Source organism: Ictidomys tridecemlineatus, chromosome 7 (assembly GCF_052094955.1).
Source record: "Ictidomys tridecemlineatus isolate mIctTri1 chromosome 7, mIctTri1.hap1, whole genome shotgun sequence".
NCBI lineage: Eukaryota > Metazoa > Chordata > Mammalia > Rodentia > Sciuridae > Ictidomys > Ictidomys tridecemlineatus.
Window position 1 is genome coordinate 138,560,815 of NC_135483.1, and position 15,562 is coordinate 138,576,376.

At 35.8% G+C, this 15,562-nt stretch overlaps 1 protein-coding gene across 5 annotated transcripts in view; it reads left to right on the top strand.

Moving 5' to 3' along the window:
* The window catches only part of Ppig (peptidylprolyl isomerase G), a 54,523-nt gene that overhangs the window by 18,889 nt on the left and 20,072 nt on the right, over positions 1-15,562 (top strand). For 4 of the 5 annotated variants that reach the window (XM_013358311.4, XM_013358310.4, XM_005324566.5 and 1 more), the window contains 7 exons: positions 72-146; positions 241-315; positions 617-724; positions 1,715-1,759; positions 2,364-2,451; positions 8,147-8,176; positions 8,263-8,402. In XM_013358311.4, the coding sequence (XP_013213765.2) occupies positions 86-146; positions 241-315; positions 617-724; positions 1,715-1,759; positions 2,364-2,451; positions 8,147-8,176; positions 8,263-8,402 (547 nt within the window). In that variant the 5' untranslated portion in view covers positions 72-85. Of the gene's footprint in view, positions 1-71; positions 147-240; positions 316-616; positions 725-1,714; positions 1,760-2,363; positions 2,456-8,146; positions 8,177-8,262; positions 8,403-15,562 lie in introns of all 5 variants that reach the window. The other variant, XM_078017542.1, reaches the window with a different exon arrangement.

Sequence of the window (15,562 nt, forward strand, 5' to 3'; positions counted from 1 at the left end):
ATTCATATTTCTGATTTTTGTTCCATGGAATTATTTTGTCAAATACTCAGGAAAAATCTTTTCTATTTTAGTCTGCATTGGAACAATGGGAATAAAAGTTCAGCGTCCTCGTTGTTTTTTTGACATCGCCATTAACAATCAACCTGGTAAGAATATTAATGTTCCTAGTTAATATTTAAAAATTAGTATTTAATACTTTAAATTAGTAAAGAAGTTTAAACCAAATACTTTCTTTTTCAGCTGGAAGAGTTGTTTTTGAATTATTTTCTGATGTGTGTCCCAAAACATGTGAGAACTTTCGGTGTCTTTGTACAGGTTTGTTCACATTTTCGGTTGCCCTAATAATTCTTAGAAATATTAGTTATAGTGCATTTTATTTGAGATTGATTTCTGCACTTGCCCGAAAAATGTGGATGTGGATGGCTTTTTAAAATGATAAATGCTTTTTTTTTTTTTTTTCCTGGAAGGGAGTGAAAGTTCTGTAGTTTAAAGAAATCTATATAAGAGTAGTTATATTTTACAGGGCAAAAGCTTTCATAAGTAATTTTGCTTTGATACTACTTCCTTAATTTTTGTGTTTACTAGGTATCCTGCTAATTTTTCTTCTCTACTACAGGTGAAAAGGGGACAGGGAAATCAACTCAGAAGCCATTGCATTATAAGAGTTGTCTCTTCCACAGAGTTGTCAAGGATTTTATGGTTCAGGGTGGTGACTTCAGTGAAGGTGAGACCTTGATTCCCACAGAAGAAAACCACATATTTAAAATCTTTGTATGTCATTGATCTTAATGTTAGACAAATCCTTAGAAGTCTGACTTTATTCTCATTCCAATTAGTCTTTGGTCAAATTGTATAAGTACTCATAGAATGGCATGAAAGAAGAAAACACATAGGAAATAGTTTCCCTTTTTTTTTTTTCTTCTTTTCTGTAACTGGGTTTTAATCTGAGGACTCATGCTTACTGAGCAAAAGCTTTACCACTGAACTACACTCCAGTCCTTTTTTTATTTTATTTTTCAGACAAGATCTTGATAAATTGCCCGTATTAGCCTCAGACTTGAAATTCCCCTGCTCCAGACTTCTGAGTAGTTGGGATTAGACATATAATAACTGTATTCATCTCTAAATCTGTTGGCTGTTTTTGATTTTGGAATTCTTACTACAGTTTGGTTTTTTTGTTTGTTTGTTTTTGTTTTTCATGATATCAGGGATTTCAGAAACCTGGGGCACTTTACCACTGAGCGATATCCTTGGCCCTTTTTATTTTTTGAGACAAATCTCTCGTATTTTGCTTAGGGGCTTGCTGAATTGCTGAGACTGGCCTTGAACTTGAGATCCTCCTTCCTCAGCCTCCTGAGTCACAGGAATACAGGCATGCACTACCACACCCAGCTTAAAACTATTTTTAAAGACACTTTGAAAAAAAAAGTTATTCTTGTTGAAGAAACTGTGTAGTCATCATTAGAATCTGAAAACTGTTTTTTCCAAGAATCTTAATATGCTTTATCACATTCTTATTACAGCATATCATAAGTGAAAGAAGGTAATTTGGGATCTTGTCATTGCTGATATAAAGTTAATATCTTATAATTTGCTGTTGGTCCTTTGATTCAAAAATCATTCACACACTACTTTGTAGGAAGTATGTTGGTTTAGGTAGCAACTTCAAAGAGTTCACTGTCTTGAGAATTCTGAGTCTATTTTTCATTTGTAGGAAATGGACGAGGAGGGGAATCTATTTATGGAGGATTTTTTGAAGGTAAAAATGTTTACATTTTATTCATTTGGTTATTGATTCAACTAGATTATTTATTATAATATACATGTATACTAATATATATATATATATATATATATATATATATATATACACACACACACACTAATGTACAACTATCTTCAACTAATCTGATAGTTAATTTTCTTTTGGGGGGGCATGTACTTGGGGTTGAACTTGGGCGCTTTACCACTGAGCCACATCTCCAGCCCTATTTTGTATTTTATTTAGAGACAGGGTCTCACTGAGGTTCCTTCGTGCCTTGCTTTTGCTGAGGCTGGCTTTGAACTCACATTCCTGTCCTAGCCTCCCTAACTACCGGCATTAGAGGCATACACCACCGTTCCCGGCTTAAAAATCGTTTTGATACTATGAGATTGGGCTAGTTTTCCCACAAATTATGTTTTCTGTCTTTTTTATTGATGTAAAAATCACTTGGAAAACTATAAGCATATGAGTGTTGAACTTAATAGCTTTCATCTTTACTTTTTGTATTCAGGTGAAATTTTATTTCAGATTTCATATGCTTTTTCTTATATCCTTATTATATGCTTATAATGTAACTGAAAACTTTACTTCTTTATAGATGAAAGTTTTGCTGTTAAACACAACAAAGAATTTCTCTTATCAATGGCCAACAGAGGGAAAGATACAAATGGTTCACAATTCTTCATGTAAGTATTTATAATTTGATGGTTTAACATATCCCATTTTCTGTTCTCTCTTCATGTGCCTTCCATTGGTTACTAATAAATCAGAGAGAAGCCTATAAAGGCAGGGAATTGTTTAATGAGGAAGAACAAAGAATTATTGAACAGGGGAGTTGAAAAGTGCTGCTCAAGTTTTTAGATAATGTCTATTTGTCAAGGGGACATGAGAGCCAGATTAAATACATTTCTATTGGCCAATTTATTACAGGTTGAGCATCAGAATTAATATTATTATTAGGCTTGGCACAGTGGTGCACATTTGTAATCATAGTGGCTTGGAAGGCTGAAGCAGGAGGATCCTAAGTTTAAGCCAGCCTCAGCAATTTAGCAAGGCCCTAAGCAACTTAGTGAGACCTTACCTCTAAAATAAAAAATGAAAAGGCTGGAATGTGGCCCAGTGGTTAAGTGCCCCTGGATTCAATCCTCAGTACCAAAAATAAAATATAATAACAACAATATTATTATTAGATTATATTCAAATAAAGTAGGAATCCAGGAGTCCATACTGATACATAGTAGTCCTGCCTTATGTGTAGTTTTGCTTTCCATAATTTAAGTTACCCACAGTCACCCTGAAAATACTAAATAGGAAATTCCAGAAATAAACAATATATGTATTTGAAATTTGACTGACTTGATGAAATCCCCATTGTTCTACTTGGCTTAAAAATCATCCCTTTGTCGATTGTGTCCATACTATATATGCTTCCTACTTGTTAGTTACTCAGTGGTCTCTTTGATAATTAGATTAGCTGTCATGTTATTGCATAACCCTGACGTAGTAACTTGATGCTACATCACAGTGCCCACATCATTCATTTCACTTCATCTCATTGTGTAGGTATTGTATCATCTCATTGTTGCAAGAGGAAGGATGAGTACAGTAAGATATTTTGAGTGACAGAGATAATCTCTTACTGGGCCTAATTTTTTAATTAAATTTTACCATAGAGTAGGTATATATATGAAAAAATCATTTACTGGGTATATGTAGGATTCAAAACTATCTGCAATTTCAGTTATCCCCTGGGAATTGTGTAACATGTCCCTACAGATTAAGTGGGAAGTACTGTAAATAAATAAGTAACAAGGGAGAAGAGAAAAGCTCGTACCTAGTAAAACATCAGCTAATAAACATAAAAGAAATGTTGAAGTTAGAAAACTCACCATTTTGTAATCATCACAGTAATAATTGATTAAGGCAAGAATCTTCTATGGATACTAAAATTAGTGGGACAGTATTAACCAGAAACAAGATGTTTATGTTACATAGAGTATCTCTTCGTAATTAATTATGAAAGTTAAAACAACTGATCCTCATAATTCACAGATTATGTATTTGTGGATTCACCCATCCACTGGGTAGAGCCCAGGGACAAATACATGCTAGGGAAGCACTCTCACTGAGCCACATTCCTAGCCCAAGCTTCAATTTTAAAAGAAAAAAAAAAAGCCTTGCAGGTGGCTCATGCCTGTAATCTCAGCAGCTCTGGAGGCAGGAGGATTGTGAGTTCAAAGGCAGCCTTAGCAAAAGTGAGGCCCTAAGCAACTCAGTGAGACCCTGTCTCTAAATAAAATACAAAATACAGATAGAGATGGAGATGTGGCTCAGTGGTTAAGCGCCCCTCGGTTCAATCCCTAGCACCCCCCAAAAAAGAAAAAGTTTGCTGTATTATGTATACTGTAAAGCTTGCCTTTTAACCACTTTTTTGACTTGCAGTCTTCCTGCCTCAGCCTCCCAAGACACTGAGAGGCCTTTTAAACACTTAACTGTGTAGTTCAGGCATGTTTATCAAATTCCCAGTGTTACACAGCTGTCATCACAATCTGTTTCCAGAGCTGTTTTATTATCCCACGTTTTTTTTTTTTTTTTTTACCATTTTCCTTTCCCCATAGCCCCGTAACTACTAATCTTGAATTTGCCTATTGTAGATATTTCATTTGGGTGAAATTATGCAATATTTGTCTTTTGTGTCTGACTTGTTTCACTTAGCATGTTTTCAAAGTTCTTTCACATGGCAGCATGTTTCAGAACTTTAGTCCTTTTTATGGCTGAATAACACTCTATGTATATATCATATTTGTCCCATTATCTGTTAATGGACATTGGATTGTTTCTACCTTTTATCTAATATGAGTAATACTACAGTGAACACTAGTGCTCTCAGCTTTCAGTTCTTTGGGGGGTTGAGTGGGGGGATAATGGGAATTGAACTCAGGGACACTTGAGTGTGGACACTGAGCCACAACTCCAGCCCCTGTTTTGTATTTTACTTAGAGACAGGGTCTCACTGAGTTGCTTAGGGGCTAGCTTTTGCTGAAACTGACTTTGAACTCTTGATCCTCCTGTCTCAGCCTCCTGAGCTACTGGGATTATAGGCATGCCCCACGGTGCCCTGCTCAGTTTTCAGTTCTTTTGCTTATACTCCCAGGTTAGATGGTAATCCTATATTTTGTTATTTAAGGAAAATCCAGGACCTCATGCATGCTAGGGAAGTACTCCACCACTGAACTACACAACCAGCCTTTTAAATTTTATTTTGAGACCGCATTTTCCTAAGTTACTCTGGCTGGCCTTGAATTTGTGACCCTCCTACTTCAACAACCTGAGTAAATGGGATCACTGGCATGCTATTTTATTATTGTACTTAGCAATAAAATTGTTATAACTAATACAGTAGAACAGTAAATTCAGTTGCATACATACCCAATGCCTTTTTCAATAAAGTTTCTTTTTTTTTTTTTTTTTTAAATTTTTAATATTTATTTTTTAGTTCTCGGTGGACACAACATCTTTGTTGGTATGTGGTGCTGAGGATCGAACCCGGGCTGCACGCATGCCAGGCGAGCGCGCTACCACTTGAGCCACATCCCCAGCCCAATAAAGTTTCTTTTTAAAATTATCTTTAATCTGTTATTCCAATATATCTCTGGTACATAATCAAATAGCAGCCCTCTTAACTACATGACTTTAAAGGTAATCTAGGGGGAAAATGGATGAAAAAGAAGTTCATTTGCCAAAATATGCTTATTTTAAGTTTTGATTTTTCTTGTTTTTTTTCTTTTATGGGGGCTCTCACTATACTCCCCATACTGGTCTAAGCTCCTGGGCTTTAGTGGTCCTCCTGTCTTGGCCTCCCATGTATCTGGGACTACAGTACCATGCCACCACAACTTTAATTTTTATCCAGGTTTCTTTCTTCAACTTGGAAATTTATATCAGGAGTAACAACTCAAGCCTACCAAGGCAAGTGACATAAATTATCCTGTTGGAACAAGAAACTAAACTATTAATTCACATGTTAAAGAACACAGAAACCCTGGGCTCTGGTCAGTTATTGCTGTGTGCCAGGTATCACAACTTTCAAGTATTGCAGAGAGGCTCCAAGCCTGGATTTTCATGTGAAAGTGTCCCTTGGGTTACCCTTTTGTTAGTTTGTTTCCCGGAGTTGGGAGTTATCTCTGTATGACCTAGGCTAGCCTTAAACTTGCATTTCTCCTGCCTGTTCTACCTAAGTAGCTTGGATTGTAGGCAAACACAGTGGCACTTGGTGAAATAATTAAAAAATTTAAACATTGTCAGTTAATTTAAAAATTGTCTAGGGGGAAGAATAGAAGTTCGTTGGATTAGACAACATTGGGAATGAAGGGAAAGGAAGGGGGATGGGAATAGTAGATTGAGTCAGATATAACTTTCCTGTGTTCATGTATGAATATACAACCAGTGTGACTCCACATCATGTACAGATACAAGAATGGGAAGTTATACTCCCTTTATAAAATGTCAAAATACATTCTACTCTCATGTATATCTAAAATTAGCAGGAAGAAAAAAGAATATTTGCCTAGCATGCACAAAGCCCTGGATTTGACCCCTAGTATTGTAAAAAAATAAAATAAATGAATTCATATTTTTTTTAAAGTGGTGAACATTAATGTGGACCATTTCTATTCACGATGAACAGAATATGTCTGAAGGCTATCCGAATATGACTATTCCCACCTCTCTCTCCCTGTTCTGTTGAAAATATTAAAATTGAAAAGTAGTCTCCCCTCCCCACCAAGTTATTTTTATATATATTTTTAGTCATTGATGGATCTTTATTTATATGTGGTGCTGAGAATCAAACTCAGTGCTTTACATCTGCTAGGCAAGTCCACTACCACTAAGCCACAACCCCAGTCCTGAAAAGTAGTCTTAACCCCATAAAATCATAATCATAGAATGGCTTGGTAAATTTTGATAAGTCCATACAGTAGAAACTTTATAAACCATAAACATTCAGGAAGAACTCAGTTTATGCAATAAATACAAATAGATAATAACATCACCAAAATGTTGACTTTTTATCTTTTTTTTTTTTTGTACCAGGAAGTGAACCCAGGGGCACCTAACCACTGAACTACATTACCAGCCTTTTTATTTTTTATTTTGAGACACGTTCTTACTATGTTGCTTAGGGCCTCACTAATTTTCGCTATGGCCGACTTCGAATTAGCAGCTCTTGCCTTGGCCTCCCAGATTTCTGGGATTATAGGTGTGTGCCACTCTGCCTAGCTTATATCCAGGTTTTTAACAAATAGGTATTGCTTTTCTATAAAGAACAAATTTTTAAAAAATACATTGTGTATCCAGGTGTGGTTGGCCTATGCTTGTAATTTTCAGTTACTTGAGAGGTTGAAACAGGAGGATCACAAGTTCAAGACTCAGCCTCAGCAATTTAGGAAGACCTAAAAAATAAACCAGGTTGGGCTGAGGCTGTAGCTCAGTGGCAGAGCGCTTGCCTAGCATGTGTGAAACACTGGGTTCCATCCTCAGCACCACATTAAAATAAACAAAATAAAGACATTCTCTCCAAGTACAGCTATAAATAAATGAATGAGTGAATGAATGAATGCAAGTATAAACAAACAAATGAATGAATAAACCAGGTTGGGGCTGGGTTGTAGAGCACTGGTAGAGCGCTTGCCTAGCATACATGAGGCATGGGTTTGATCCTCAGCATCACATAATCAATGAATGAATGGGGGCTGGGGATGTGGCTCAAGCGGTAGCGTGCTCGCCTGCCATGCGTGCGGCCCAGGTTCGATCCTCAGCACCACATACCAACAAAGATGTTGTGTCCGCCGAGAACTAAAAAATAAATATTAAAAAAATTCTCTCTCTCTCTCTCTCTCTCTCTCTCTCTCTCTCTCTCTCTCTCTCTCCCCCCCCCCTCTCTCTCTCTTTAAAAAAAAATAAATGAATGAATGCATAAAAATACATACATATATACATAAACAATCCTGGTTGGTGACCTATGTCTGAGTCAAGAGGATCACAAATTTGAAGCTAGTCTGAGCAATTTAGTGAGATCCTGACTCAAAATTAAATAAATAAGCAAATAAATAGGACTGGGTATGTAGTTCAGCAGTAAAAGCAAGCCTGAGCTGAATCTCCAATGCAGTGGGGGTCTGTGGAATACATTGTGTGGCAGATATTTTGCGTTCTTTTTTACTCAAAGTTAAGGTAATATGATTCTGTTATGTTAAAGTAACATATGATTAGTTTGGGTTTTGCTTTGTTTTCAATGTAGTTATTTTGTTTTCCTTTTTAGAGATGCTAACTTTGTTTTTCTTTGACTTTGTTTTTATTCTTCTCTCTGATGACTTCCAAAAGAACAACAAAACCAACTCCTCATCTAGATGGGTAAAAATTCAACTATTTTATAACCTACTTTAAATTAATGTTAAAATAAGAAGCTTTTATTTAATCATCTTTATTTGATTTTTTAGGCATCATGTTGTTTTTGGGCAAGTGATTTCTGGCCAAGAAGTTGTAAGAGAGATAGAAAACCAGAAAACAGATGCAGCTAGCAAACCATTTGCTGAAGTACGGATACTCAGTTGTGGAGAGCTAATTCCCAAATCCAAAGGTAAGAACAGTACATATTTCAAGGAATTCTTGCTAATATAAAATAGACACTCTAAATAGTTGATTTGAAATTCATACTATAGTTGACATAAATGTGAGGTGTTTGTGTATTTTTTTATTTTTGTACTTGGATTGAACCCAAGGGTGTTTTCCCCTCTGAGCTATAGTCCCAGTTTGCAGTCCTCCTTCCTCAGCCTCCATAGTCATTGGAATTACAGGCATGAACCATCTTGCCAGAATTCTAATTTTTTAAAATTTTTTATTTATTTATTATTTTTTTTATTGGTTATTCAAAACATTACAAATATTGCAGAATCACATCGGTTACACATCCACATTTTGCCATAATAGTAACTGTTGTATTCTGCTACCTTTCCTATCTTCTACTATCCCCCCTCCCCTCCCCTCCCATCTTCTCTCTCTATCCATCTACTGTAATTCATTTCTCTCCTTATTTTTTTTTCCCATTCCCCTCACAACCTCTTATGTAATTTTGTATAACAATGAGGGTCTCCTTTCATTTCCATGCAATTTCCCTTTTCTCTCCCTTTCCCTCCCACCTCATGACTCTATTTAATGTTAATCTTTTCCTCCTGCTCTTCCTCCCTGCTCTGTTCTTAGTTGCTCTCATTATATCAAAGAAGACATTTGGCATTTGTTTTTTAGGGATTGATTAGCTTCACTTAGCATAATCTGCTCTAATGCCATCCATTTCCCTGCAAATTCCATGATTTTGTCATTTGTTAGTACTGTGTAGTACTCCATTGTGTATGAATGCCACATTTTTTTTTATCCATTTATCTATTGAGGGGCATCAGGGTTGGTTCCACAGTCTAGCTATTGTGAATTGTGCTGCTATGAACATCGATGTGGCAGTATCCCTGTAGTACACTCTTTTAAGGTCTTCAGGGAATAGTCCGAGAAGGGCAATAGCTGGGTCAAATGGTGGTTCCATTCCCAGCTTTCCCAGGAATCTCTATACTGCTTTCCATATTGGCCACACCAATTGGCAGTCCCACCAGCAGTGTACAAGAATACCCTTTTCCCCACATCCTGGCCAGCACTTGTTGTTTGACTTCATAATGGCAATCTTACTGGAGTGAGATGGTATCTTAGGGTGGTTTTGATTTGCATTTCTCTGACTGCTAGAGATGGTGAGCATTTTTTCATGTACTTGTTGATTGATTGTATGTCCTCCGCTGAGAAGTGTCTGTTCAGGTCTTTGGCCCATTTGTTGATTGGGTTATTTGTTTTCTTATTGTTTAATTTTTTGAGTTCTTTGTATACTCTGGATATTAGGGCTCTATCTGAAGTGTGAGGAGTAAACATTTGTTCCCATGATGTAGGATCCCTGTTTACCTCTCTTATTGTTTCTCTTGCTGAGAAAAACCTTTTTAGTTTAAGTAAGTCCCATTTGTTGATTCTAGTTATTAACTCTTGTGCTATGGGTGTCCTGTTAAGGAATTTGGAGCCCGACCTCACAATATGTAGATCGGAGTCAACCTTTTCTTCTATCAGACGCAAAGCCTCTGATTTGATATCAAGGTCCTTGATCCATTTTGAGTTAACTTTAGTGCATGGCCAGAGAAGGGGATTCAGTTTCATTTTGTTGCATATGGATTTCCAGTTTTCTCAGCACCATTTGTTGAAGATGCTATCCTTCCTCCATTGCATGCTTTTAGCCCCTTTATTGAATATAAGATAGTTGTAATTTTGTGGATTGGTCTCTGTGTCCTCTATTCTATACCATTGGTCCACCCGCCTGTTTTGGTACCAGTACCATGCTGTTTTTGTTACTATTGCTCTGTAGTATAGTTTGAAGACTGGTATCGCTACACCTCCTGATTCACACTTCCTGCTTAGAATTGCTTTTGCTATTCTGGGTCTTTTATTTTTCCATATGAATTTCATGATTGCTTTATCTATTTCTACAAGAAATGCCCTTGGGATTTTGATTGGCATTGCATTGAACCTATAGAGAACTTTTGGTAATATCGCCATTTTGATGATGTTAGTTCTGCCTATCCATGAACAGGGTATATTTTTCCATCTTCTAAGATCTTCTTCTATTTCTCTCTTTAGGGTTCTGTAGTTTTCATTGTACAAATCTTTCACCTCTTTTGTTAGGTTGATTCCCAAGTATTTTATTTTTTTTTTTTGAGGATATTGTGAATGGGGTGTTTTTCCTCATTTCCATTTCAGAAGTTTTGTCGATGATATACAGGAATGCCTTTGATTTATGCGTGTTGATTTTATATCCTGCCACTTTGCTGAATTCATTTATTAGCTCTAATAGTTTCTTTGTAGATCCTTTTGGGTCTTCTAGGTATAAAATCATATCATCCGCAAATAGTGATAATTTAAGTTCCTCTTTTCCTATCTTAATGCTTTTAATTTCTTTTGTCTGTCTAATTGCTCTGGCCAGTATTTTGAGAACTATATTGAATAGAAGTGGTGAGAGAGGGCATCCCTGTCTTGTTCCAGATTTTAGAGGGAATGCCTTCAGTTTTTTTCCATTTAGAATAATGCTAGCCTGAGGCTTAGCATATATAGCTTTTACAATGTTGAGGTAAGTTCCTGTTATCCCTAGTTTTTCTAATGTTTTGAACATAAAGGGATGCTGTACTTTGTCGAATGCTTTTTCTGCGTCTATTGAGATGATCATATGGTTCTTATCTTTAAGTCTATTGATGTGGTGAATAACGTTTATTGATTTCCATATATTGAACCAGTCTTGCATCCCAGGGATGAATCCTACTTGATCATGGTGCATGATCTTTTTAATATGTTTTTATATACGATTTGCAGAATTTTATTGAGGATTTTTGCATCTAAATTCATCAGGGATATTGGTCTATAGTTTTTTTTCTTTGAGGTGTCTTTATCTGGTTTGGGAATCAGGGTGATATTGGCCTCATAGAATGAATTTGGAAGTTCTCCCTCTTTTTCTATCTCCTGAAATAGATTGTGGAGTATTGGTATTAGTTGTTCTTTAAAGTTTTTGTAAAACTCTGCTGTATATCCATCTGGTCCTGGGCTTTTCTTGGTTGGTAGTCTTTTGATGGCTTCTTCTATTTCCTCATTTGATATTGGTCTGTTTAGGTTGTTTATATCTTCCTGACTCGATCTGGTAGTTCATATGTCTTAAGGAATTTATCGATGCCTTCTCTATCTTCTATTTTATTAGAGTATAGGGTTTCAAAATAATTTCTAATTATCTTCTGTATTTCTGAATTGTCTGTTGTGATGTTGCCTTTTTCATCCCATAAGCTAGTAATTTGGGTTCTCTCTCTTCTTCTCTTTGTTAGCATGGTTAGTGGTCTATCAATCTTATTTATTTTTTCGAAGAGCCAACTTTTAGTTTTGTCAATTTTTTTGATTGTTTCTTTTGTTTCCATTTCATTGATTTCAGCTCTAATTTTAATTATTTCTTGCCTTCTACTGTATTTGCTGCTGATTTGTTCTTCTTTTTCTAAGGCTTCGAGGTGTAGTGTGAGGTCATTTATTTGTTGGCTTTTCTTTCTTTTAAGGAATGAACTCCATGAAATGAATTTTCCTCTTAGTACTGCTTTCATAGTGTCTCAGAGATTTGTTGTGTCGATATGTTGTGTCTGAGTTTTCGTTTACCTCTAAGAATTTTTTAATTTTCTCTTTGATGTCTTCTGTAACCCTTTGTTCATTCAGTAGCATATTGTTTAATCTCCATGTGGTGTAGGATTTTTCCTTTCTCATTTTATTATTGATTTCCAATTTCATTCCATTATGATCAGATAAAATGCATGGTAGTATCTCATATCCTTTGTAATTGCTAAGATTTGCCCTGTGACATAATATATGGTCTATTTTTGAGAAGGATCCATGTGCTGCTGAGAAGAAAGTGTATCCGCTTGATGTTGGGTGGTATATTCTGTATAAATCAATTAAGTCTAAATTATTAATTGTATTATTGAGCTCTATGGTTTCTTTTTTCACCTTTTGTTTGGAAGATCTGTCTATTGGTGAGAGAGGTGTGTTAAAATCTCCCATGATAATTGTGTTGTGGTCTATTAGACTCTTGAACTTGAGAAGAGTTTGTTTGATGAACGTAGCTGCACCATTGTTTGGGACATATATATTAATGATCGCCAAGTCTTGTTGGTGTATGGTTCCCTTGAGCAGTATGTAGTGTCCTTGTTTATCCCTTTTGATTAACTTTGGCTTGAAGTCTATTTTATTTGATACAAGTATGGACACCCCTGCTTGCTTCCGGGGTCCGCATGAGTGATATGATTTTTCCCAACCTTTCACCTTCAGTCTGTGTATGTCTTTTCCTATCAGATGAGTCTCCTGTAGGCAGACTAGCCTATGTCTTTTGATTGGTGCATTTAAGCCATTAACATTTAGGGTTACTATTGAGATATGGTTTGTATTTCCTGCCATATTTGGTTATGTATGATACTTAACATGATTTGTTTTTCCTCTATGCTTAGTTTTTCCTTTACTGTACTACCTCCCGCTGTTGGTTTTCAGTGTTATTTTTCATTTCCTCTTCCTGTAATGTTTTGCCAAGGATGTTTTGAAGAGCTGGTTTTTTAGCTGCAAATTCTTTTAACTTTTGTTTATCATGGAAGATTTTTATTTCATTTTCAATCCTGAAGTTTTATTTCGCTGGATACATGATTCTTGGGTTGGAACCCTTTTTCTTTCAGCGTTTGAAATATGTTGTTCCAGGATCTTCTAGCTTTCAGAGTCTGTGTTGAAAGATCAGCAGTTATCCTGATTGGTTTACCCCTAAATGTAATCTCTTTTCTCTCTCTTGTGGCTTTTAAGATTCTCTCCTTATTCTGTATGTTGGGCATCTTCATTATTATGTGTCTTGGTGTGGATCTCTTATGATTTTGTACATTCGGTGTCCTGTAGGCTTCTAGTATTTGGATTTCTTTTTCATTCTTTAAGTCTGGGGAGTTTTCTAGTATTATTTCATTGAATAGATTGCTCATTCCCTTGGTTTGGAGCTCTGTACCCTCTTGTATCCCAATAACTCTTAGGTTTGGTTTCTTGATGTTATCCCATAATTCTTGGATGTTCTGCTCATGATTTCTTAACATTCTCGCTGAGCTGTCTATGTTCTTTTCAAGTTGAAAAACTTTGTCTTCGTTGTCTGAAGTTCTATCTTCTAAGTGTTCTACTCTGCTGGTAATACTCTCATTTGAGTTTTTAATTTGGTTTATTGTTTCTTGCATTTCCAGGATTTCTGTTTGTTTGTTTTTTATATCCTCTATCGCCCTATAGAGTTGATCTTTTGCTTCTTGGGTTTGTTTATGTAATTCATTGTCAAAGTGATTTTCATTGTCTGAATTTGATGTATAATGTCTTCCTTGAGACTCCAGATCATCTGAAGCATGTATATCCTGAACTCTTTGTCTGACATTCCATCAGCTGCAGATATTACCTCATCTAATGTTGAATTGACCTGTATTGTTTGTGGTCCTTTCTTTCCTTGTCTTTTCATACTGCTCATGATTCTTTCTAGCTTTTATTCTATTTATCCATTGAGGGACACTTAGATTGATTCTGTATCTTAACAATTGAAAATAACACAATGGTAGTGCAGACATCACTTCAACATACTGGTTTAATTTCCTTTGGATATATATATCTAGTAGTGGGATTGCTGGATCATACTGTCGTTTTATTTTTAATCTTGGTTGTTTTTTTCCCCCCTAGACTAGGGATTGTATCCATGAGTGCTTTACTACTGGGCTGTTCCCCTCTTTTTTTATTTTTAGATAGGGTCTTGATAATGTTGCTCAGGCTAGCCTTGAACTTGCAACCCTTCTGCCTCAGTTTCCTAAGCACCTGGGATTATAGGTGTGCAACACTATATCCAGCTATTTTTAATTTTTTGAGGAACCTCCATGCTGTTTTACATAATGCTGTTTTAATTTACATTCCCACCAACAGTATGCAGAATGTTCCCTTTTGTCTCTATCTTCACCAACACTTTTTTGTTATATTCTTAAGAGGTGTTCTAACAGGTATGAGGTGATATTTCATTGTGGTTTTAATTTTCATTTCTCTCCTTATTAGTGTTGTTGCATATGTCTTACTTTGAGAAATGTGCAGGTCCTTGGTCCATTCTTTTTTTTTCCCTGAACCATTTTTAAAAATGAAGTTATTTTCTTGCTTGAGTTCCTTATATTTTCAGTAATAATCCCTTATCAGATGCGTGGTTTGCAAGTATTTTGTCCTATTCCAGTTACTGTGTCTTGATTCTTGATTATTTCCTTGATTATGCAAAAGCTTCTTTTTTTAAAAAAAATACTTTTTAGTTTTTGGTAGACTTTATTTTATTTACTTGTTTATATGTGATGCTGAGAATTGAACCCAGTGCCTTACTCATGCTAGGTAAGCACTTTACCACTGAGCTATAACACTAGCTCCTATGCAGAAGCTTTTTAATTTGATGTGAATCCCATTCATGTTTTCAGCTGCCTGTGCTTTGGGGGTCATATCCAAAAAAATTGTTTCAAGTTTTAATCCATTTCAAGTTAATTTTTTGTGTATATTGTGGGATAAAAGTCCAATTCCATTCTTCTACATGTGAATATGCAGTTATCCTAACCCCATTTTTATTGTCTTAGAGAGTGCTGGGGATTCCCCAACACTTCTCACATTGTAAGTATGCATTTTATATGCTGGAAATACTCTTGCAGTCATCCCCATTTATTGAAGAGACTGTTCTTTCTGTATTATATTCTTGACATTTTTGTATTTTCTTTCTTTTTTTTTCTTTTCATTGATACTAGAGATTGAACTTAAGGGCACTTAACCATTAAGCCACATCCCTTACCCCTGCTTTTTAATTTTTTTATTTTGAGATAGGTTCTTGCTAAGGGCTTTGCTAAGTTGCTGAAGCTGGCTTTCAACTTGTGATCCTCCTGCCTCAGCCTCCCAAGCCACTAGGATTACAGGAGTACACAACTGTGCCTAGCAGCATTTTTTAAAAAAATTTTTCAAGTGTGTATCCTTCTTTTTACTTTGTTCATTAAACATGGAACCATTTACATTTTCCTCATTTATTTGTAATAATTTACCCTTTTGCTTCTACTTGATTTGTTTTTTTAAAAAACTGAAGTTGTCTAAAGAGCATGGGTGTAAACATTCTAGAGGAAGAGAAAA